The sequence below is a fragment of the Python bivittatus genome, unplaced genomic scaffold (genome assembly GCF_059951505.1).
Source record: "Python bivittatus isolate LINGU-HERP-01145 unplaced genomic scaffold, Pbiv_v1 ctg000570_np1212, whole genome shotgun sequence".
Taxonomy (NCBI): Eukaryota; Metazoa; Chordata; class Lepidosauria; order Squamata; family Pythonidae; genus Python; species Python bivittatus.
The window spans coordinates 6,096,174-6,122,300 of NW_028277097.1; the positions used below are offsets into that span (position 1 = coordinate 6,096,174).

The 26,127-nt window shown below is 39.0% G+C and overlaps 1 protein-coding gene across 3 annotated transcripts in view; it reads right to left on the reverse strand.

The window, feature by feature from the left end:
• The window catches only part of GHR (growth hormone receptor), a 130,115-nt gene that overhangs the window by 48,415 nt on the left and 55,573 nt on the right, over nucleotides 1-26,127 (reverse strand). For 2 of the 3 annotated variants that reach the window (XM_088152887.1, XM_088152888.1), the window contains one exon: nucleotides 19,930-20,010. The exons of the other annotated variant lie outside the window; for it this stretch is intronic. In XM_088152887.1, the coding sequence (XP_088009013.1) occupies nucleotides 19,930-19,999 (70 nt within the window). In that variant the 5' untranslated portion in view covers nucleotides 20,000-20,010. The remainder of the gene's footprint in view (nucleotides 1-19,929; nucleotides 20,011-26,127) is intronic. 3 annotated transcript variants of the gene reach the window in all.

The window sequence follows — 26,127 nt, forward strand, 5'->3', positions numbered from 1 at the left end:
TTATTATTTATTTATTAAATTTATATGCTGCCCATCTCCCCCAGAGGAGCTGGAAAGAGGAACATAATAAATTGATGGAGGAGCAGTCTTGCAAAATAACATATGACTCATGAATCCAATCTAATTTGGCTTAATACAGAGTCAGATTCCGCCCCCCCCCCCATTTTAAAAAACCCTGATGCGGTTAGGTTATGGAATATTTTATATTTCCAGTTGCTAATTGTCAGAGTTTGTCATGCCAGGTGCACCATATGGGCTAGCTCAGAAAGCCATCTATTTTAAATGGACCCTTCTGCAATGTAATTCTTTCCAAATGCACTTATTGGCTAGGGCAGCCCTAATTTGGTCCATTTCATTTGCAATGGATGACCATACTCACAAGGTCCCAGTCAGCATGGATGATTTTTATGGTTTATGTTGACTTGTGATGGGTGGGCAGCCATGTTATTGCTATGGATATTTATTTAACAGCTTGAAGTGACTGATTTCTGCAGCAGTAATCTTTATCGTAAACTGCTTGCAATCAATGAGCTGGTATTGTAAAATAAATAAATATAGAAATATACAGGAAGAGCTGTAGACTCAGCTCCAATACTGTGGTAAAGAATGGATTCAGTATCAAGAGAAATTTGTCATCCAGACTGCAGTTAAGGAACTAATATACTATTGAGGTAACTGGGATTTACCTAGTAATTTTCCAGCATCTTTAATGAGAAAAGTTAGGAAAATTCCCAATCAGGCATTTAAAATAAAGCTTTAAAATGTTATTTTAAAGTTTGTAGAGCCAGTTTAGTCTAGTGGCTAAGGCACCAGGCTAAAAAGCAGGAGATGGTGAGTTCTAGTCCCACTTTAGGCATGAAAGCCGGTTGGGTGACTTTAGGCCATTCACTCTCTTTCTCAGCCCAATCCACTTCACAGGGTTGTTGTTGTGGGGAAAATAGGAGGAAGGAATATTAGATATGTTTGCTACCTTGAGTTATTTATAAAAATGATAAAAGTGGGATAAAAAAACTATCTAAAAAAACTGAGCATAAGTTAAAGGCCTCATGGATAGAAACATTTTTCAATCCATACAATCCAAAGTAGTAATACGGAGAAAAGAAAGGAGGACTCTGACATTATGTCTTTCAAAGCCTATTTATCTATTCAAAAATGAACACTGTGACCAGACATTGCTCAAAGCAATCTTAAAGCTAGGGTTCAATATTCTGGCTTCAAGAAAAATGTCACTGTGTTCTCCATTTCCATAGCAACATCACATATTGCATCAGTTCTTAGCTACACTTAAGGAAACTCTTTGGTATCTTAAAAGCCCTAACAGAAATAGACAGTCCATCATTTTTACAAATATCTCTTATTCAACTTTCTTCTCTTACCCTACCTGCATATTTCCTACCAAAGTTATCTGTTCTCCTTCCTTCCTTCCTTCCTTCCTTCCTTCCTTCCTTCCTTCCTTCCTTCCTTCCTTCCTTCCTTCCTTCCTTCCTTCCTTCCTTCCTTCCTTCCCTCCCTCCCTCCCTCCCTCCCTCCCTCCCTCCCTCTCTTCTGAGATTATTAATGGTCAGTTCATATACTGAAAAGGCAACAAAATGTTTGATCTGTACGCAGAGAAAAATGTGCCTTGTGGCAATAGCTCTGACTGAAGTCAACTTTAAAAATTATGCATACACATATGGGATGACTGTTAAGAGTTAATAGAAGTTTAGCATTTATATGGAATTTTGGAAATGTACATATTCCAACTGGGCAAAATGATCGATGATGATGATGATGTATACATCACTCTGGAGCTCAAGGCAGTTTACATAGTTTATGCCTACATCAACAATCCTGAAAATAAACTGGACTAAGAGAAAGTGACTGGCCTTATATCACCAAGTGAGTTTCAAGGTTACATGGGGAAGTATGCCTGGATCACTGTCCAAGTCTGACATTACTTCAAATTCTCCTCTAAATCTGTGGGAAAAGAACATAGGTGGATGATTTCTCCAAATGTTTCAAGGGAAGGAGAAATTCCCTGACGATTTCTGAAGGAGGGGATTCCCCCTTAGCGGCAACAAAATCTAATAAGAGGAACTTCCTCAGTGGTTCCTCATAAGCTCCCATATCCATTTTCCTCTGCCGGAGGTATGTTTGCTACTCCACCTGTCCTATGGCCCTAAACTAGCCTGATACCTTCAGGAGGGGAAGGCAAAACATTGGGGCCAGCTATGTATCTAACCAGGCATAAACACTGCAAGGAATTACTGCTAGAATGACCAGCCTAAATAGTTATATCAAAAGTTCTTTACTGGATAATATAAGCCAACAGAACACCTGGATAATTAAGGGTTCCTGCTGTGTCTTTTTTATTTAATTTCACATACAGGAAGAGCGATCAAAGTTTGCATTTAATTTTTTATAGTAATTTTATTAAACATTACAATTAAAAAGATAAAAACTAATACAAACTAAAAAAGAAAAGAAGAAAAAACAGAAAGTGCAGAAAAGAAAAAAAAGAAAATAGAAAAATAGAAAAGAAAAAAATAAGAATATAGTAAAGAAAAAGAAAATAATTATATAAAGAAAGAACTTCCCCCTTCACCACAAGTATAAACAATTTTAGTAACTTATCACCTTCTCTTAAAATACAACAAATGATCTTTTCTTCCCATATCTCATCTCTTATTATAAACAAATCATTAAAGCCTCATTGTTCAGTGCTGATCAGCAAAAGTCCATTAAAGGTTACCAGAGATAAAAACATATTTAACTTTGATCAAATAAACCAACTTTATATTGCTTCCTTTTACTTTTAACAATTTAAATCTTTAATCCCTTCAAATAACATCCTAGAACTTGATTTCTTTTCATTGTTTTCTTTGTCCCCTCTAACAAAATTCTTCAAAGCTTTAACAAGTCTCTTTCATAAATTCAATATAGGAAAATTATCCAGATCACTCTTTTGGTTTGTTATTTGTCTATCCTTTTTAATTATTAAGACATCAGCTGGTTTCATTTGTATATCCAGTTTAGCATCTTTTTTCATATCATTCTTGTAGCCTGTCATTTTTAAATCCACTTTCAGATCAGTCTGTCTCGTCCGATAAAACTTGTTCCTTTTCCATAACATTTTTTAAACGCAGTCTATCTGTAAGGGCAGACACTCTTAAAATTAACTTCCAGGTCCATTGTTCAAAAATATTATCCAAAGTGGAAGTATTTTGCTCCATTCTGTATTAGTAAGCCAAATTTAAGTGTTCTTCTCCTTTAATTGTAATCTTTAGTGCCTTCTGGTTCCCATTAGTGTCCAACCTTCAAAGTCCCATCCTATCATGTTTTTTTTAAGACTTCAAAACAACAGCATTTTCCCATGGGAAGGATTCTTATAATTAATTTCAAAATCTTATTTCAAATCCATCTGGACCTTAGTCCATTTGTAACTTTCCAAAATCAATGTTCTAATTACCTTTTTGCTGTTTAAGGTTTTTTTTTTTTTTTTGGAATAAAGTTATATTTAAAACTTCTTTTGCTAAGGATTGAAGGAAACTCACCTGGTGCTGTAAAATTTGTTGATCCAAAGGTTCTTAAAAGAAGAAAAGCAATTAACAAGTAATTTCCAAAAGTGATTAGAAAAGGAAGTATGCAAACCCTGTGTCCATAGAGGTGCCAACTGCGGTTTGAGCAAGATGGCTATTCCCTTGTCTCCCAGAGCTCTAAACCTGTCAGAGACTGCTGTCTTGCAGTCTCCTTGCGAGGAGCAACTGCCTGGAGCACTGGTGGGCGATCTCAAGTCCTCTTCTTGTCTGGAGAGCAATTACGAAGAGCCAATCTACTCGCCAGCTCTTCATTCTACCGTGGTGGTCGGCTCCACTGTCTTCAGTTCGCCATTTCTTCCCCGGAAGTCCCAAAGTTTGCATTTAAAAATGCCTCTCAAAACACAAAAAACTTGAGTCTGAAGAAGAAAACAGCTATTTTCTAAGAATGTTCAATTATGAATCCCATTAAGGAACTTAAAAAAATAGTATTTTACTGGCTCAAAAGGCAGAAGAATCATGGACACGTGCTGGGTTTTATACCATTTTGCATCTCAAAACTTTTTTTTTTTTTAAAGACTGCTTTGCAAATAGTTTTCTGAAATATTTATTACAAAAAGAAAGATCTGTTTTAAAAAGGTAAAAACAGTCTTCCTTTCGCAAAGTCTTGAGTTGCACTTCAAAAATTAAGCTTCTGCCATCCACTTTCACTCCCAAATTTTGGGACCAACAGTTGTCCCAAATCTGGAGGACACCAGACTGAGGCTGACACCAAATAACAGAAGCAAATGGGAACAGAAGGCCTGCCCAGAAGGTCATTCTGGGCCCAGCAGTGCTTAGAGCCAAGTTATATTCTTTCATCTATAACTTCATGTTTTTATTTTGGTAACTTATTGGGCCAGTTTTGGTTTATGTGACACCAGCTGTTGAACCCCATTCTATATTAGCTTGGTAGACAGATATAATATGTAGCTGGGAAATGAGAAATCTTTGTTGTTTGTCAGCAATGAGAAATGTTATCTTAGATCGCCAGATCCTAAGAATCTTGCTAAATATAAGCCTGCTGTGACCATCTGTTCATTTGAGACACCGCTGATGTCCTAGAAGCAGGTATGCACCAGGCCTGCTCTAAACCAGATCCAAAGAATGGAAATGCAACAAGTGTACAAACAGAATGAACAGATGAGAGTGGTGGCTGGATTTGGAAAGTCATGAAAACAGGGAGTGGCCACAAAAGAAAAAAAAAACATAAAACAAAACAAGACAGGTAGGAAGTGGTTACAGTGGCATTTCATTACACCTTTGCCCCTCATATAAGAGAAATAATGTCCTTCTTGCACCACAATTCAGGTTAACCAATAGACTTAGGTGCCACTGTCAAGCTCAATTCTTGGTGTCATCTCAGACTACCATATAACTGTTTCAAAATACTGCCTGAACACTAGTGGTGCTGTATCACTGAAGATAAACGTTAAAAAAAATATATAGAGATTACATGTAACTAGAAGCAACTGTGTTCTTTTACTCTCTCTAGCAACTAGTATTGAACAGGTAAGCTGCCTTGGATTGTGGAAGTTTCATAAAGCCACTGATAGATTTCTCCTCTATATATTTAGCGATCATTACCTGAAGCAAATTACAACTGTTACTGAGATAATTTCCTTTACCCTTTTTAAACACAGCCTCTGTATTTAAGAGTTCTTAGAAGTCTAGTTGAATTGCTTTAAAAAAAAAAGGAGAAAAACAACAACAATCTCCTTCAGTGACCAGAAAACATTTCAGCACAGAAGGCCTTTTTCAAAAGTTTGTTTGAGACACAGTGAATAATTTCAACCGCAACATTACACAATGTTTGCATGCCTTCACCATGTTACACAAGTTTAAAAGGCAGCGAGGGGCAAAGTAGATATAGAACTCACACCTCATTTGCTAGTTTTACTTCCCAAAACAATTCAGTAAATATTTCATTGTATACTTGTTATTACCAGATCTTTTTTCTTCTGGGTTACTGAAATGCCTAAAGCAAGAGGCCACTTTCCACTTTTTTGGAAGGGTTGGTCACGGACATCCAGTACACCAGGAAGATAAGGTGGCCCTTGGCAGCAGGAGGATGATCCAGCTGCTGGCAGACAGCAGTCCCTTTTTGTATGTTTTCAGCCGAAACTGGCAGAGTTTATATGTTAGGTTCTGTTACAGAATTTTCCAACTTCAATCCTTAAACAAAGTTCTAATAGAAGACAATATATGCAGCTCAGTGTTGAACTGTGGAGTCCTTGGGGTTCTCAGGGCTTGGTTGTTACCTTGCAAACGTTTCATTACACAGCTAGCTAACATCTTCAGCACTAGTTGCTGTAACAAAACATCTGCAAGAAAACAACCAAGCTCAGAGAACCCCAAGGACTCTACAAACAAAGTTCTGTATCAAGCCCCTTGTATTTTAGTTCCTTAAAGGAAAGAGGAAAACAACCATGTGTGAGAAAATACTACCCACCCACTAAAAGCAGCCTAGGAGTTCTTGCATAGCTGCTGTGTTTTGTCTTTACATCCAGCGACTTAAACCGCGCAGGTCACAATGTTTAATCTGCAAAGGACTACTTACAGCACTAGAAAGAAAAGCCAACTCCCCCCCCCCCAAACTAAAATATCGAGGGTTTTCTGACTGCATGATATTTGACTGCTGAATTGTTGCTGCTAAAAAGAAGGCAAAGGTTGCTACTCTAGGAGAATCAGTGAATTTTATCCCAAGCTCATGCATTGTGCAAAGCCAAGAATTTTTTTTTTTTAATTTTTGCTGTCATATAAAGAGAAGGAAAACAGGACACAAAAGCAGGCAGAAAAGAAACCGTAGAAACATACTTTATTGTGTTGCATACAAGAATCATTCAGCTTTATTTTTAAACAAATACTAAACGTTGATCACATGAAATAATGTTTATCAGATAAAAACTCTTTCAAATTGAGCTGGACTTTTTTGGTGATCACATGGAAACATCCAGGCTGTTTTCTTGTTGACAATACAGAAGTAGTTTGCTGCTGCATCTTCCAGGATGTTGCTTCAACTTCCCAGTTTAGCTAAAGATCTTGGATTTCTTGACAGCCTCCTATCCACGTAGTTAATTAACCATGATCTTTCTAAGCTTTTTCATGATTAGCAAATATTGGCTAGGTGCTGCTAAAAAAAACCTCACCACACAGGACAGGAACTGCATCCATCACACAGAAAGCCAACAACAAAGCAGGAAGATTTTGCAGCACAACATTGAGGCCTTTAACATAAGGCCAGGATTCATTTTTACCACTGGACATTTCCACAGCTCAGCTTTAACTTAGCAGCACAGGAATGTAATTTCACTAGTGAGCAGCGTGTACTACAAATGCCCTTCCATGGGCTGCTGCACTAGAATCACAGAGATGGAAAGGATCTTAGAAGATATCTAGTCCAATCTGCTTGTTCAATCCTGGACTCATGAGACCATTGTTTCTCAACCTTAGCAACTTTAAGACGTGTGGACTTGCTGGCTGGGGAATTCTGGGAGCTGAAGTCCACACATCTTAAAGTTGCTAAGGTTGAGAAACACCTAGGTAGCCCTGAAGATGTTACCTAGCTGTGTAATGAAATGTTTGCAAGAAAACAACCAAGCTCAGAGAGCACCAAGGACTCAACATTGTATTAAATATGGATCTGAATCAGCTCAGGAATGGTTCATATTTTCACTATTTCAATCCATGGTTTCAGATTTACAGTTAAAAATAGTAAATAAAGATATTGAAATAAATCTCCCTTGAGTCAAAGCTTTACTCTTGGTGATTACATGGTCATATCTAAGTTGTTTTCTTGGGAACAATATGGAAGTGGTTACAATGACTTCTTGAAGATTTTTTTTTTTTTTAACTTCTGTCACTGCTGTCCCTGGAAGTCGCAAGTATTAACCAAATCTGACCTTACTTCACTTTTTCAAGATCAGCCAAATTTGGTTAGATGCTCCCATGGCTCCGGCCAAAGACACAGAGCAACTGATTTAATATAGCATCCCTTAATGGTCAGAATTATCCAACCATGATTAAGCATTGTATGCACAATACCAGGCTTTTGGCACTTCGGTACAGAATTTCCAATCTTTTTTGGGGTACTGGAAATCAGCACCATTCCTCTGTGAAAGAATGCCAGTAGCAACATTACAAAGCTGGATAATGGATACTGGTCTATGGGTGGCAAAGCTCTCAACATGCATGACGTTGCAGACAGCAATGCTGATCAGCACAGCAACATTAATAGGTTACATCTGCAGATAATGGTGCCATTTTTGCAGAACACATTAGCAATAGCTTAAATGTGAGTCAGCTGCCTTTTAACTTTATTACCTTGGCCATTTTCATTCAATATCAGGAAATTCGCAGAACTATTACCAGCAAGAATTCATTTTCAACAATCTGAGCATTCTTCAACATAAGATGCCAGAGAAAATTGCAAGAGCACATCTACTTTGGAAAGAATATTAAATCTAACTAAGCCCTACAAAAATCTGTAACACCCTTGAGAGCTGAAGGCTACACTGAATGCCTGGAGATTAAAGAACTTGTTTGTCAAATCTGAGCACGACACTTTGAGGCACTTTCTGCATTTTTTGGCAACTTCAACAAACTGTAGCAATTTAGGATAGTGAATGTGGTAAAAAGCAACAAAAGAAATCGTTATGCAGCAACGCTGTCAAACTACTGATACAATTTTAAGGGATTCATTGTTTGCATATTTTTTTGCATATTAACTATATTTAAGAATGGGGCTGCAGTTTAGTTAGAGAGTAGCAGCTTTGCAGTTTGAAATTCTTGATATGTCCAATTCAAAAAGCTATCCAGAGATTATCAGGCATGAAGACCAGTGGGATACATAAAGGTTGGAAACAGCTCTGATTTTAACAGCTGGATTTTATATTTCCAAAATTAGAGGCCAACAATAATTTGCTCATTTTTCTTCCCAGCCCCAGTTCAATCTAAAATCTACTTTGCATCTGGTAAGATCCAATATGCACATCTGGAGTCATCTCCTTCATTTCATCTAAGAATGCAACATACTACAGACATGTCTTAAATGTCAGTCACTTTTCCCCCTCCCCTGAAATTCCTGGATCCTGGCTATTTTGCCTGAAGGAGAAACTTTAGAAATCTGAAAGCTTGAACTATTTTGTAAGTTTTCCTTTAGCCCAGTAAAGTGATTAGGGATTTTGGAAACATTTTTAGACACACACAAAAAAAGAGTACGATAACTGACTTTTATAATCTAAAGAAATCACTTATTTTAGAAGCAAAGGCATCTTTAATATGTTGTTTTTCTTTTTAGTCCATTGAAATACCAGAAAGAAATCACCTTGAAAAAATAAGAAAGTGGAGTCCTTAAAGAACAAAGCTGCTACAATCAGTACATCAGTAGCAATTGGCCTGCACATGCTTCTCAATTTAACCCTTTGTTGATTAATTTCACCCAAATAATTTAAAATTAGAAAAGTTAAGTTACAAGAAATTATTTCAAAAGGCTTTATTTGTTACCCTATTTGGTTTTCATATATCAACAGGTGGTGGCACCTCATCCATTCTTGGAACCTAATGAGGATTAGGCCTGGTTAGTATTTGGATGGGAGACCACCAGGAATTAATAAGGCTGTAGCTAGAATGGGAAGTCAAAAAACATCTTGAAAGCAGCCTGTGTACAGTTGCCAAGACAACGGCAGATAGTCATCAGGAGTTCAGCTTGACTTGAGGGTGTCATCATTACTATTATTAACATTTATTTATTTATTTTTCTTAACAATGAAAGTTAAGAATGGTTACTCAGGGGTATGAGGACTACAAACCCCTCTGAGTTTAAGCTTAGGGAGTGAAATATTTAATGTATTAACAAGATTTATAACTAAATAAAATTGGCTCAGAATAAGTAAACCCTTACTGATGGCAACGCCAAGACATAAACAATGGTTTATAAACCACAATGACGGCATTCATACAAATACTAAGTCACAGCCATACAAAACTCATTATGGGTTAATACAAATTGTGATTCCATGTGTGAAATTACTAAACCAAGTAGCTTTTTAAAAATACTAGTAACTTTTCTTTCTTTCCTTTTCACCTTACAATCCCCACCCTCCCCCCCAGCCTTAAAACTGCATTCCAATAATAAATGTAGCTAGATAGAGATTCTTGGTTATAAAAGTTATGTCATCTCAGTTTCCCAACTATAAAATGGGAATCCTAAGTCTGGAGCTGTCATGGTAACACTTGATAAGATAACTGGAACGAGAATGATAAATCGCTTAATTGGTCAGTTAAAATGTGCAAGTTTTAGGCAGGTGTGAAAAAATGCTGTAAAGTAAGGATGCTTTCAAAAACATATATTGTAATTGTTTATGCTTATCAATTTACAAAATGCAAAGTGAGCAAACAGAAGAGAAATCTAAATCAAATCAATATTTGGTGTGACTACCCTTTGGCTTCAATCCAGCATCAATTCTTACACTTGCACACTTTGTACACTTGCAGAAAGTCAGGGATCTTGTAGGATTAGAGTGAGGTGTATGATTAACCAATTATACCAAGCAGGTGCTAATGATCATCTATTTCATATGTAGGTTGAAACACAGTCATTAACTGGGACAGAAACAGCTGTGTAGGAGGCTTAAAACTGGGTGAGGAACAGCCAAACTCTGCTATGAAGGTGAGGTTGTGGAAGACAGTTTCATGTCACAGGTCATACACCATGGCAAGACTGAATAGAGCAACAAGACACAAGGTAGTTAGACTGCATCAGCAAGGTCTCTCCCAGGCAAAAATTTCAAAGCAGACTGGGGTTTCAAGATGTGCTGTTCAAACTCTTTTGAAGAAGCACAAAGAAACAGGCAACACTGAGGACCATAGATGCAGTGGTTGGCCAAGGAAACTTAATGCAGCAGATGGAAGACACATCATGCTTACTTCCCTTCAACACTGGAAGATGTCCAGCAGTGCCATCAGCACAGAACTGGTGGAAACCAGTGGGACCCAGGTACACCCATCTACTGTCCAGAGAAGTCTGGCCAGAAGTGGTCTTCATGGAAGAATTGTGGACAAAAAGCCATACCTCTGACATGGAAACAAGGCTAAGCGACTCAACTATGCACGAAAACATAGGAACTGGGGTGCAGAAAAATGGCAGCAGGTGCTCTGGACTGATGAGTCAAAATCTGAAAGATTTGGCTGTAGCAGGAGGCAGTTTGTACACTGAAGGGCTGGAGAGTGGTACAATAATGAGTGTCTGCAGCCAACAGTGAAGCATGGTGGAGGTTCCTTTCAAGTTTGGGGCTGGATTTCTGCAAATGGAGTTGGAGATTTGGTCAGGATCAATGGTGTCCTCAATGCTGAGAAATGCAGGCAGATACTTATCCATCATGCCATATCATCAGGGAGGTGTGTGATTAGCCCCAAATTTTTTCTGCAGCAGGACAACGACCCCAAACATACAGCCAATGTCATTAAGAACTATCTTCAGCGTCAAGAAGAACAAGGAGTCCTGGAAGTGAGCCCTGATCTCAACATCATCGAGTCTGTCTGGGATTACATGAAGAGACAGAAGGATTTGAGGCAGCCTACATCCACAGGAGATCTGTGGTTAGTTCTCCAAGATGTTTGGAACAACCTACCTGCCGAGTTCCTTCAAAAACTGTGTGCAAGTGTACCTAGAAGAATTGATGCTGTTTTGAAGGCAAAGGGTGGTCACCCCAAATATTGATTTGATTTGGGTTTTTCTTCTGTTCGCTCACTTTGCATTTTGTAAATTGATAAACATAAACAATTACAATATATATTTTTGAAAGCATTCTTACTTTACAGCATTTTTTCACACCTGCCTAAAACCTTTGCACAGTACTGTGTATGATTGGTGGAAATAAATAATCTAGTTTTATCCTGGATTGAACATGCATACCACAGGGACTGAGATGCAATTCAATCTTTTGTGTTTTCTTAATGAAAAAGCCCTAAACCCTTTCCCAAGGTTGTTGCTGATTTTAATTTCTTAAGTGACAAAAGAAATTAAATGCAGAAGGAGTAATAGTAACTATGTAATTTAGGTATATAAGGTGATTCTTTATTTGAACCCCCACAAGCCTATCTTGTGATTGGAAAGGTCTTTCTTTAAAATGCGTGTATGTATTCAACATCAAAAGAGAAAGAAGAGACAAAAAAAGGGTGCCCAATCTTATCTCTGCAAGACCAGCATTCTGGAATGTAGGATGCTGTGACACTAGATCATTGGTCCCTCTATCTGGTTCCAGACAAGGGTCCGGTAACTAAATTTTCAGTCTTGATATCCATGTGTTCTTCCTCTGAGCATTCATCGCAGCTCCTTATAAATTTATCATACTCATGAGTGCTGGCAGGAGATTCAGGTTTCTTCTGCATCTACTTTCTACAAGAGTAGATCAGGAAGGATTAAAACAACAACATCTGTTTTAGTCAAGAAGTCCAAAGGCTGCTTTGTTTTTCTTGATGATGTCCTGTTGAAAAATACATTCCCTGTCCAAGTGATGAATTATTACTATCACAAGGACAGCATGGCAGACCTCATAATTGGATCCAACTTTACTCCAGATTTAAAACAAGAGTATGTGTCTAGCTGCTTCTGAGAAGAGATCATTTAAAAAAAAAACAAACTTGCTTATATATTATTCCATGGGCTGTTCCCCAAGCTTCTGTTCTCCAGCCAGTTTCCTCTAGAAAGTACATTAAGTAATCCAGCCCAGACAGACAGAGAGAGTACAGAAAGCAACCTTAGGACATTGTGACTTATTCTATATACTGGTTTTAATGAAATCTTCAAATATTTCCATGCAAGTACATGCATTTTTATTTATATCAAGGACAGATATTTTTCAGGCTATTCTTGTTCTTTGAGTAATATGCTAGATACCACACTTCCCAAAAGAAAAGAGTGATTTAATTTAATGTTAATCAAAATGCAATTAATTAAAAGCAATTGATCGCTGCCTACACATTTATGATTTTTCCCTTTCTGTTACATTAAAAACTATGATTTTGCCACTAAGGTTTGGAAGGGCTCAGGACCATACTCCAAGTTTTTAAAGGATGCATTCAGGGATGACATAAATTATGTATGTTGTGTGATCTACTGAACATCTGAAATGGTGCCACATAATACCATGGGTTGTGGAGGGAGCAACTTAATACTCCCACTCATAACACAGGATGACCAGTTCACATACACATTTGATGTTCTAATGGATAAGTGACCAAAGATGGGGAAGCTTTTGTCTGAACTAATGATGGCCCAAGGCACTCTTCCAAACATTAATTCATTTTGGATTATTTCAAATCAATGACTTTTCATCTTCCCTAAGCACAGTGCCTATTAAACTTTTGGGGCCCACAAACAACATAACAATATGAAAAGTAACAGTAAAATCAAGATTCATATAGCTTAAAATTAAATATATCTAAAATATTATCACTACTTTATTAGGTCCATTTGAGTTTCCACACTGAAAATAAAAATAAGATGTACACTTATTTGCTTTCAAGTGTCACATGCATGAACCAGTCAGTTGTCACAGGACAGGTTTTGTAACAGCAGCCAGCAGGAAGTTACAGAATTGATGAATTGATGCTTGAAAATATATATAAGCAGATGCAGATCGAAAATCTTACCATGTGCTCTTGGACAAAAGAAAATTCCCTACAACAGGTTGAAGAATATAGGTCCAGGGCATATCTTTATCATCTCATAAGGATGTGAATTACTATGGTAATGAGAGCCTACAAAGATAAATGTGCCTACAGGGGTCTTAATACAGCCCTGCTTTTCATGTAGGAAAAGAAAAAAGATTGCAAAGTGTGGTTGTGAAGGGTCAGTTGAATGCATTTCCTTTCTGGCATGATTGCAGTGCAAACCACTAACTCTATGAGGTTTTGTACATCAGTTTGTAGATCTGTGTTTTTCATCCTTAGCAACTTTAAGATGTGTGGACTTCAACTCCCCAAATTCTGGGAGCTGAAGTCCACACGTCTTAAAGTTGCCAGGGCTGAGAAACACTGGTAACAGACTAACAGTGCGATTCTGGTTGCATTATTATTCAGAGCCTTCTAAGTTCAGTAAGATTTATTCCCAGATACATATGCATAGAGTGACACCTTCGGGTCTTATTTCTCATCCCAGTGCCTGTGAAAATGGTATTAGAAGGCTCGAATAAGCCTGGGAAATACCTTGTCCTAGGTTACTGATTCAACTGATCAAGTAGGAATGTTTTATAGTAGCAACCATTTCACTAGGTAACATGTGAAGTGTGCCAAATTTATTTTTACCTATGTGTTCCTTAGGCTGAGAATAGATTCCAGCCCATCCCCTTCGTATTAAGCACAGTGATAGCCCAATATGATCTAAAATGTACTGTACTTTTCCAGTATTTTTGTAGTCCTTTTGCCTCCTTGATAAAGTTTTGCTTCTAGCCTATAATGTGCTACATAGTTGTCAGAATTTTGCCCAAGAGTTCCAATTCTTTTTGCCTTCTGCCTAACATCTCCAGGGGTAAAATCTTAACAATATGAGGGAGAGGGAGAGAATAGAATGGTTATGTTGGAAAATGGCATGGTTGCCTGGCATCCTGAACAAGGGTTATATACATTACAATAGTTTCTGGCCAATCCCAGATGTTCAAAAGAAAGAAGAGTTAAGTATGTTGGCTACTTCTTCTACCTTCTTTTCCAACAAGCTTCATCCCTGATCTCCCAGGACCTAGCTTCGCCTTCTAGATTCAACAGACATCCCACCCTGACCCTACATGATTCAACCAAACTCTTGCTTAATCTTCTAGGTCTCAGTCTCTGACCCAGTAACTGCAGCTAGGCAAAAATGCAAACAGGTAGCCAAGTTCATGTTCTCTCTTGGTTCTACCCTGGGTCGACACAAATAATGCAATGCTAAAAATGGCCTTTTCCAGAACTGTTCTTCTCCTGTAAAAGCAGCTCATGTTACAGAGTATTTGAGAATTTCTTTCTAATTTGTCTGAATTATGGTTGTCAGCCTTAATTGTTTTGAGATGATGGAGACTGCTGCTGTTTTGTATTACACATTTTTCCATCACTCTACAACATTCTGGGATCCCTACCCTTTCTATTCAGAAAAAGAAAAAAAACAACAGGAGGATTTCACTAAAGGCTGGAAAACCAAAGAGACTGCAAACTACTAGACATATGCTTGGACAATGGAAGACAGACCATTCACATGACTCTCTTGGCCACCTTGTGAACATTTTTCTGAAATTCTCCTGTTCTTTGCAAGAATTTTGGCAAGCAAATTCTTATTTATCAAAGTGAAAGAGTGCTGATAGGAAGAAAAAAAAACACCAAGAATGTTTTCTGCATGGCACTAACTATGAATTCCTACTGTCAGTCCTATTTTCATACTGTTGGCTGGCTACTTATTTTCTAAAAGTGCATCTTCTGAAGTAAAGAATATCTGCTTGCATTAATTGAAAAACTGAATTAGTTCTTCAGGATTAAGTGTGAAGAATGCCATTGATCTTAACAGGCTCTTCCATTGCCATATCATATATGCTCTACATTAGTGGGTGCAAGACTCAATAGCTTAGGTATCATTCAAGATCTTGAGAGCCTGTAAGGCTCCAACACAAAAAGGGGAAAAAAATAAGAGAAATTGGCCTTCCCGGAAGAAATCCCTATTTGGAGCATTCTGTCAGTTCAAAAAATAAATGACAAATTTAAGGAAGTTCAGAGGGGGGCTACCAAGATAGTCAGGGGTGTGGAAACCCAGCCCTATGAGGAACAGTTAAAGGATCTCAGTATGTTTAGCCAGCAGAAAAGACAACTGAGGGGAGAGGTGATAGCAGTCTTCAAATATATGAAGGGCTGTCACACAGAAAAAGGAATGGACTTACAGGTAGTTCTTACTTAATGACATTAATTGGGACAAGAAACTCCATCAATAAGCAACGTGCTTATGAGTAAAAAATCACGTGACCATGCTGCTTAGCCACAGCAGTTCCAGCAGTCCCAGTTGCCTTCATTAAGCAAGGACCTCATGTGCCTGCAACTTCTGGCTTCCTCACTGACTTTGCTAGTGGGAAGCCAGCAGGGAAAGTTGCAAATTGCAATCACGTGACTGCGGGATGCTGCAACGGCCATAAGTATGAGGTCTGGTCGTAACTGCCACTCATTCAGCGCCATCATGAGTTTGAATGGTCATGAATGAGTGGTCATTAAATGAGGACCACCTGTATTCTCTGTTGTCCCAGAGGAGGACCAGAATCAGCGGGTTAAAACTAGGTTCAGACTAGACCTCAGAAGGAACCTCCTAACTGTACAAGTTGTCAGCCAGTGGAACAAATGGCCACATAATATTTTGACTTCTCCTTCATTAGAGGTCTTCAAACAAAGCCTGAACAGAGATGATCTAGCAGGTTTGACACTGAGCAGGACTGAACTAGATGACTTCTATGATTTGAAGTCCAGAAAACAATAGTTTGAGAAGAGGGCTCTTTTCTAACAACTAAACTGAAAGGCATTTAGCATATCTTATATGCCAAGACTCTCTATGTCTAGCTGAGCTAGAAATGCCTTAGAAATCAGCTAGAGCAGTGTTTCTCAACCTTGACAACTTCATGATGTGTGGACTTCAACTCCCAGAATTCCCCAGCCAGCTGAGGAATCAAGAAACACTGCTCTAGTGCAGCGGTCCCCAACCTTTTTGGCACCAGGGACTGGTTTCGTGGAAGACAATTTTTCCACGGACCGGGTGGGGGATGGTTTCAGGATGATTCAAGCACATCACATGTTAGGGTTTTGATATGAGTCTGCAAGCAATTGATTTATTATGTGCAGTCTGTGCAGTCAAACCTCTCTGCTAATGATAATCTGTATTTGCAGCCACTCCCCAGCGCTAGCATCACTGCCTCAGCTCCACCTGAGATCATCAGGCATATGATGATTCTCATAAGGAGCGTGCAACCTAGATCCCTCGCATGCACAGTTCACAGTAGGGTTCACACTCCTACGAGAATCTAATGCCACCGCTGATCTGACAGGAGATGGAGCTCAGGCGGTAATGCAAGCAATGGGGAGTGGCTGTAAATACAGATGAAGCTTCGCTCGCTTGCCGCCGCTCACCCGCTGCTGTGTGGCCCAGTTCCTAACAGGCCACAGACCAGTACCGATCCATGGCCTGGGGGTTGGGGACCCCTGCTCTAGTGGATCCAGGACTGAGCGGGGAGATTGGACTAGAGATATGAAATACAGTATTAGAAAGCACCTTAAGAACCCAGTAAACATGGAAGCCCTGGAAAGTTATTATAAGGAGAATTGGGGTGCATGCAACTCTCAGGAAATTTCAGAGGTTTATGCTGCTATCCTAACAGAAAGGCAGAGGAAGAGGAAAAGGATTTATTGTAGTGTCTTTCAAACTTGTCAACTTTACGAAGTGTGGACTTCAACTCCCAGAATTCCCCAACCAGCATGCTGGCTGGGGAATTCTGGGAGTTGAAGTCCACACATCGTGAAGTTACCAAGGTTGAGAAACACTGCTCTAGCTGATTTCTAAGACAACCTGCTCTTTCCTTTGCTTTTGCTGAATGTGTAACTTTGTTTGCCAAGCTGCTGGACAGCCTCTTGGCTGTCAAGACCCCAGAACAGCCTCTTAGATGAAGAGTCAAGGAAGAGTCAACAAAGAGTCTATTTGTTCCAGCATGCTGAACATAAAGGCAACACCCCTAATTTGGATCATTTTATCTGCTCTTACATTGTTCAAGTGTTTTAAGAATAGATTAATAGTAAACATGGTTGAATGCATGTTGCCAAAATTGAAAAAGAAGCTGCTTCCTCTGCCTTGTGATGAATTTGCCCGAGCCAAGAAACTGGTGGGAAGCTTTGCTACTGTTAGCACAGCTGTGGTTTTTAATGGGCACTGAAAAAAAAGCAGCTTTCTGGAGCTCCTAACAGGCTCAATCTTCTGCCGTGAATAACGGAATTTTTCAAAAGAAAAGTAAAGGTTGCAGTGCTTTATACATTTTCTTGGCAATTTGAGCAGAAAAGCACTCATACTCAAGATCATTGTTCGTACAATACGTGTAGAGGAGCAGAAAGAGTAAATCTGGTTGCGTCCCATTGCTGGAACCATGGGTCTTGGTTAACGCCACCTCCCAGTTCAGTGGTTTGATGAAAATGGCTATTTTCATACCTTTCTTAACAGTTAAGAACCAGCATTTGAGCCTCCATTCTGGGTCCCTCATAGTCAATATGTTTCTTTAATACATAGTCTAATGCAGTGTTTCTGAACCTGAGCAACTTTAAGATGTGTGGACTTCAACTCCCAGAATTCCCCAGCCAGCATGCTGGCTGCTGACTGGGGAATTCTAGGAGTTGAGGTCCACACATCTTAAAGTTGCTCAGGTTCAGAAACACTGGTCTAATACACTGAGAGACTAATATTTTATCTGTTGTATGTTTATACATGGACACATTTACTGAAGAGGAGGGTAGGTGGGAATTTTAAACAAAGACACATCACCGAGAGAGGAATAATAATATCCTGTCTTGATTCAGGCCTGAGGTGATAGAATTAATCTTCCTTTTAGAATTTACTTTTATTTAGTGATGGATACTATGCTTCTCAAAAGCACTACATTATGGAACCCTGTTCTAAACAGCCCTTCTTCAAACTATTTTATCCAGCTACTAGAGTTTAATTTGCATATGCCAATATGTAATACTACAAAGCATTGAGTGAACCTTGTCTTTCAAATATTCTATGCTTTTTAATCTTGTTTTCAAGATTGCTGATTTCCTTTGTTAGAAAATATTTGATGTAAAGACACCACTAATTAAGAAATGTTATTACAAGTTTTGATGCATTTCCTCCTCCAGTTTTCTTCCCCACCACTGCCATTAAGCTTCCGATGCTGAAAATAAAATAATGGATGTAATAAAAACAGAACAGGGCAGCCAAATTAGTAATCAAACCAGAAAAGAACAAGTAGTGGTTCAACGCTAGATACAGTTAAAACACCTCCAAACCAATGAATGTACACTGGCTAGACAAGATCTAAAATTCTGACAGTAATTAAGCAATGGCTTCTGTGTTATATATTTAGAAATAAGTAGAAACAAATACTGGGTTGATATATGTCCAGACAGAGGAGGAGAAGGAGGTGGCCTCCTCACCACCTTGATGACTCAAGATTCTTAAAGAGACAGAGATTAATTTTTTCACTTTTCCACCTGCACACTATTAGTGCAAGGACCCTAAGTTATAGTAAATGGCTTGAAACGCAAACTATGTGATTAATGTTCCAACAAGCAGACAGGTTCATAAGTGCTATGAACTATGGTTCAGGACAGAGACCTGCAACCTTTTAGCCCAAGAGCTTCATTTGTCTTTTTCACACCATGCCACTAGTCACTTTTGAAGAAGGAATCAGGACAAATACTGTGATCTCTAAATATTATTTAACCAAATACAAGTGATATGATTTATAATTTATAATACAGGTAGTCCCCAGTTTAAGAACAAGTTCTGTTCCCAAGGTCTGTCCTTAAGTCGAATTTGTATGTAAACCAGAACAGTACTATTGTATAATGCTTTATAAGTAGTATTATGTAATTAACTCAAACCACTGTGTATTTAACTCAAATCATTGTGTATTTAACTTGAATTTTGCTATAATAGGCTCTGTTCTTAACTATGGGTCATCCTTAAATGGGGCATTCTTAACCAGGGGACTGCAATATAAAAACAATTTCCAGCATTTAATGATTTCTTACTTCTACCACCCATTAGAGGGTTCTGGATGAGGCTTGGAGCCCCAAGCTGTGGAAAAGTAATTTATTGATCATTCATTTAACTTGGCTGTGTCAAAGTCCTCCGCACTCATCTACCAGACTCAATAGTAGCCTTGTTCTGGCATTACAAATTTGGAGTATTCACCATGTTAGCATTGCAGCAAAGCCCTGCCTCACACCCATGTCGCTGAAACGACACTGCCTTTCTGCAGGCATTTTTGCATTCTGCACAACAGTCTATAGGTAGAAAACCAGTATGCCTTCAGCCATGAACATGCTAGCTTCTACATGGGCCGTGATCCTGCCTTATGAGGTCTCGGCTCAGGTGGAACCAGTATGATACCTTTCCTGCAGGCAGTGATGCTTAATTCACAGGTGCCTATACAGAAGATGATGATGTTGGAATAATACCAGTGGTAGAGAGAAGGAACTATCCAGATTCAAAGTAATGTCCAAACATAGCTTGTGACAGCAACAGCTGGTACTGAGAACAGTTACAGCACAGACGTAATGTTAAAATTTCTTATGCTAAATACAGAAAACACTGTAATACCACCTTCTCAAAAGCATTCAAACTCACGTTTTGTTGTGGGAAAAGAACTGTTTGCAGATACCAGAGCCAACGTAAACAGCAACAACCGAAGATCCATTCCTCTGGTTTCTGCAATTTCAGAAAAATATAATAATATAAATCTCATTATATTTACAAGAGGGAAACATCATTTCACTTCTCCACTGCTGTAGTGGTTAACTGGATGGAATAAAGCCAAAGATCTATGTACGGACAGATTACAATAAATGTTATGGCCTTATAAAGTTTTATTATATATAGTAACTGCAAGAGATAGTAAATTATATTCCCTGAGGCTGCTGACCTGTAAATGGAAGACATTCCAGGACATGTATTCATTTTCTACCAATGCAATTATCATCAAAGAAACTTGGGGGTTGCTGGTGGGGGTGTTCAAATGTTCTGTTACCTCTTATTTCCCCATACAGGAGAGATATATTAGTGCTGTGCAGAAAAATTGTATTGATAAAAAAAGAACTATATACTTTTTCTATCAGTTCTCATATAAAGGAGAATTTATCTTTTTTTTCCAACAGAAAATTTGGATTACATTCTTCTGTTGTTTTTGGACTTATTGAATGACAAGATAGTCAGTGGACTATTCTGTCTTTCACTGGACAATCCCATCTCTGGGGGCTTCCCATACTGTCAAGAAATCCCCAAGGGAAGACACAGTAAAGGATTTCCTCTCACTGGATGTTTTTAAAAGGGAAAGAATAGATAGCCAGGAAAGTTTTCGTGTAATGAAATGATATGTAGCTTCTCTGTGAGGAGAAAGAGTATACTATGATCCAACTGCTGGAAGTTCACCTTGGGGTCACAAGTCACCAGCAGAGTGTTTTGACGCTGCATTGGGGGAAGAGGTATATACCCAGAATCAAAGCTTTCATACCCTTTGGTAGGTTCAAAAAGGGATGAACAAACACCCTAGCTCTGGAGCTTTAGATTCACTGGGAAAGAACAAAAAATTAAAAGAAGGAAAAGAAGCAGAAACAGCAATGCACTATCATCTTCTGCCTAGCCTAGCCTGAAACATGAGAACTCTGACCCATACAATGCCTGGGCTGCAGATCGCCCTGTACAGGAGACACAGCTCTACCTAAGTAGTATAGGGACCCCTTTGGTCAACAGCTCAGGCTTCTGGTAAACAGCCACCAAGCAGCTGGAAATCTGAGATTAGTGGTCTCAACAGATCCGGAGGGTGCCAAGTCCTGGAAACTTGAGCTGGCCTTTTTCCAAACAGGAATATAACAACCATGATCTAAAAAGCTGCCCGAGTCCTGTGAAATACAGGCTTACATCTCTCCTTCTGATTTCAATATGGCTTAGGTGTGTTTTATATCAACTTGACTATAAGCAGGAGATTTCTCTGGCTCAAGATCTGAAAAGCAAAAAGGCAGACAGCTACTGGAATGGCCAAAACAGTCGTGCCCTGAGATATGATGAATAAAGACACCGGACAATTTTTGTGGCTCTCTGTGTTTAGTATTATACAACTTTATCAAGAAAGGGTTTATAATTCCATTTTTCAAGCTTTCCTAGGAAAGCCTATTGTTCTAGCCTCGTAATGCATTTATGCATTTTTCTCAAACTATCTCATGGTAAGCCAGACAATACCAAGAAGAAAAAAAAAGTGTGAGAGTCCTTTCTGTGCAACAGGAATCACAGGGAGATTTCCACACCACAGGGCTGGCTTTGAAGGCCTCCCCACAGAGCTATCCGCCATCTGGAAGGGATTAAAACTCTCCACAAACCTTTGCTGTTGCAAATGGAATCACATGTTTTTCCCTCCAAGTTGGAATAGAAGCCAACTTACTGAACCAATGCTAAGGGCCAGCCACGAAAGAATGATCTTCATTAGCTCATATTGTGCTGTATTTACACAGAGTTGTTACGCATTTAGGAACCTCATTACATGACTTGTGGCTGACCTTTAAGTATATATTGTTATAATTCCATTTTGCACAATTTAAAAATAAGTATCAGGGCATGAAAGTTTAATGACATAATAGTCAAACCATGGTTTTCCCCTCTCTCCTTCTTAACCATGCCGCAGATGGCCACCTCATCCTCCTTTGAAGCAGAAAATGTCATCTGCCATGGGTATCTTTCTGCATTAAATTTCTATGTGGATATATTTTGGGGCCAAAACCAAGCACCCCAGGAAAAGGACAAGAAAGAAAAAATCCTCTGGGACCACAAACATGGAACTTACGGAACCATCTTGAGCCTGATCAATTGGGTAGGTACAGAAGGATCTTCAGTGGTTTAAAGAAGGGAAGCAGCAGATGAGTGACTAAACAGCAGAGGATGGCGTTGGGGAAATGTCATATCTGCATTTCACTGAGGGGAGGGGGGCTCATACTTCCTATCCCTAGCCATGCTGGCTGGGAATCTGGGAGAGCTGTGGGTCAGTCACATATTCCCCATGCCTGATGCAACTCTCCATGACCACATTCATGTATAGTCCTAAGCCTTGGCTTGCTTAAACATTGTTTACTGAAAAAACTACAATTAGCTAGCTTCACCTTCCATGCTGAGCCAAAATTGAACCAACTATAATATGGCTCAGCAAGCTGTGGAACCAGGCCACCAAGAACAAACTCTAATAATAGTGCTAACAGGAGAATTGCCCACACTAGGTGACTGAGAAACAACTGGGAGGTATTGACATACTTGTGAGGGAGTGAAGTTGGGAAAAGTAGCTGCAGCCAGGCAGAAGTGCTTCTCACCCCATTTCCCTCATACATCCATTCATGAACTCCAACTTTACTCACAAGCATCCAAGCCAGCGTTCCAGCTGCTTGTGACAACTGAGCCACACCCTGGCGTTTTCAAGGATGTGCTGTGCCAACATCCAGAGGCGGCCTCATTCCCACCCTGGCTCTTAGCTTAGAAAAGCAAATACAAAGACAAAGTAGGGTGTGTGTGTGTGTAGGAAGAAAGGTGATAAGCAAATGGCCTACAGACAGAGAAGTGGAGGTGATGTCTGAAGATTGGCAGCTATTACAAGCAGGCAAGAGGACTATCATTCAACTGCCAGGACGACAGGTTATGGTGAGCAGCATATCCTGGTGGGAGTCCTGCCTGGAGTCTGGAGCTTTGCCGGGAGCTCAGTAGCAACTAGAAGAACAACCACACTGAGACAGCACGTCATCCCAACTAGTACAAGAATGTTTGGAAAAAGGCAAAGGTTGTATGCTACTTTACAGACTTTTGCTTGAACTAAGCATTAAATTACTGAGTATTAAAGACATATTTACCAGGCAACATCACCTTGCAAGTCCTAGATGGGTGGAGGGCAGTAGTCTCTTGTTGGGGAAGGTGTGTGCTGCAATAAAGCATTGTGTACAGATTGGGTATGCTATGGTGTGTCCGGTCCTTGGAAAGCAAAGAACCCTCACAATACTCTAAATGTGTCTGTTTCTGTGAAACTACCTGGAAACGTTGCCAATTTCCTGTAAATCCACTATAGCTCTACCATTTGACCTGTTCTTCCTTTTGCCCAGCCCTAACACTGACAGCCACAGATCTCCATGATTGAGAGTTCCAAGGGAAACCTCTCATTGCTACCTTAGTCACACTTAGCCTATTCGATCACCAGCAAGTACATTGTTATGGACCAATGTTGTAGTGGTTAGGGTACCAACACTGTGATTCTTGGATGTTTTATGTTTGGAAATTGTTGGAAATAAGCTGAATTTAATTTAGTATGTGTCAGCGATACGTCCACTACACAGGGCTGCAGTGATTCCAAAAAAAAAGTTGCGGCTACTCCTAGTAAACAATTCCACTTAATTCTGATTAAAATTTCACCTATTTGTCCAATAAATTTTCAGATGAGAGATTAGGTATATTATATTGAGAAATGGGAGATTTTCGCTAATTCCTGAAAAGACCAAACTCTGGGAAAATTATGAATGACTATTAAACATTTGGAAAGATTCCCGATGGGCCAAAGTGATGCAATCCTGATTTTAGAAATGGTGACAGGCAGTTTAAAAAATTGAAATCAAATATGAGGTTTCATTGGTACTTCCGCATGTAAGACTAGATTCTAAGGGTATTTTCTACTTGCACCTAATCAAGATTCAAACATCTGGCAACATCTTTTTCTGCCTGGTTCCCATGGTGTTGCCTTCATCTTACCCCATGAGGGAAACAGGTGCAAATCATTCTTAGTTGCTGATGTAAAAGGTGCTTCCTGAGATTGACCAAGGGCAGCCTCTAGCTGTGTAAATCCAGCATCATCACCATTACCTTAGAAGGAAGTGACCAGCAGTAACTGGCAGCAGAGGAAGACAGGCAGAATAGAAATCGGCAATAGGGAGAGCAAATGCCACGCTAGTATGGTTTTCTGCCAGGGTGGAGACACTGTAAGTCAAGGAAATGAAAACTCTTCCCATCAATATGCACATTTTCTCTTTAAAGGGGTGTGTGTGTGTGTTTTTAAAAATAGTTTTAGAAGTACAGTGATATAGCCTGATAAGCAACTGAACATCAGGAAGATTTTCCTAGCAATAACAGTGTTCAACAATGGAACACCTCAGGAACTAACAGATTCTCCTGCCTAGAGGTGTTCAGAAGCTAGATGGTCATCTGTCGGGGATAATCTTAAAAGGGATTTCTGCATTGGACACGGGGACAGACTAGAAGATCTCCAAGGTTCCTTTTAACCCTAGTAGAATCATAGCCTCTGAGAAAGGGGCTTTCTGGGGGAAGAACTACAAATTTCCATCATGTCGTATAGATGCTGGGCAGGAAAAATAAGCTCAAAATGGAAGGGCGAGTTTCAGTGGAACTTTTTTTTTTTTTTTGCAGAGGAAGAATTGTGCATCTATTGCTCCACTAATTGCAAAATAAACTTTTGGAACAAATTAGAGTGGGATAAATGATGATTGTGGGTATGGGGCTGGCTACCAGAATTGTTATGTTTGGCTCAGGATGCTGATCACCTTGCACAGAAAGCATCACATGAAATGGGTGTCATGCGTCTTTTCACTTGAAAACTAAAGCCTCCCACGTCATAGGGAGCATATTATCTTACCAACTGCTAAAAAAACCTATTTTACTTACCAGCAGGATATACTTTTTGAGGAACAAATGCTATCAAAAGATGCTTACAGAGACCATCATCAGTCGCTACTGTCCTTATACAGGTCCAAAGTATGCTTTCCTTTGCTCACCATCTGATTTCCTCACCAGTTCACACAAGTTGTAAGTACTGGTCTCATTCCCTGCCCCCCCCCATTATTCTGAATATCAAAATTGTTCTGTATTTGTCAAAGTTCAGCAATCCAACTGGTTCTCAAATGGTTTAGTATAGCAGAAGTTATTTGTAATGAAGAATTTCATTGTAAATTAAATTGTTCTACGATAACTTCAGCGAGATTATTATATGCACAACAGTGGAAAGATTCGGCACTACCCACAATGGAGGAATAGTGGTGAAGATGATGGAACTTGCAGAGTTGGCTAAACTGACTTCCTTGATTAGAGAAAAGACAGTATCTATGTTTATTGCTGACTGGAAACCCCTTACTGACTTTTTGAGTGAAACAAGAAAAAATGAACTTATGGTTTATGGTTTTGATGATTAGAAAAATAAATAGAAAAAAAAGAGGTTTTTCTTTCTTGTAACCATAGGATAAGAGGTAATTTTGTACTGGTACTGTACTTACAACTGCTGTAAAAAAATGGAAGCTACTTCTATTTCTTTTCTTTCTTTTTGCACTTTTGGCTTTTTCTCTCTTTTTCTTTTACGATATATTAGTTCTTGTTAGTTTCCTCTTTGTTTTAAAATACTTAATAAAAATTATATGTACATTGAATTGTTTTACAGTAGACTGAATTATCTATTGTTTTTACAATATTTGCTTACACTGGATTTTCTTCAGAGCTGGGTTTCTTCAGTGTCCTGATTTATGTAATATAAAAGACCCTTCCGACAACTTCAAGATAAACACATATATTTGGGCATAAGCCTTCAGATCCTATATGCACAATCTTCATGGCAACTAATGGAATAGAGTCCGTGATTGAAGGCTTTAGTCTTAGTAACATGCTGCCAAAAGCTTGCATGTATTTTAATGCTCTTTCGCTTGTTCCTAATAAAGATAATTCTCTGTTATGTGTGTTGGGTCCCTCTTCCCTGGACAACATGGCTATTACTGTTTTCCAAAACTCTTCTCAACTTAGCTGTCAAAA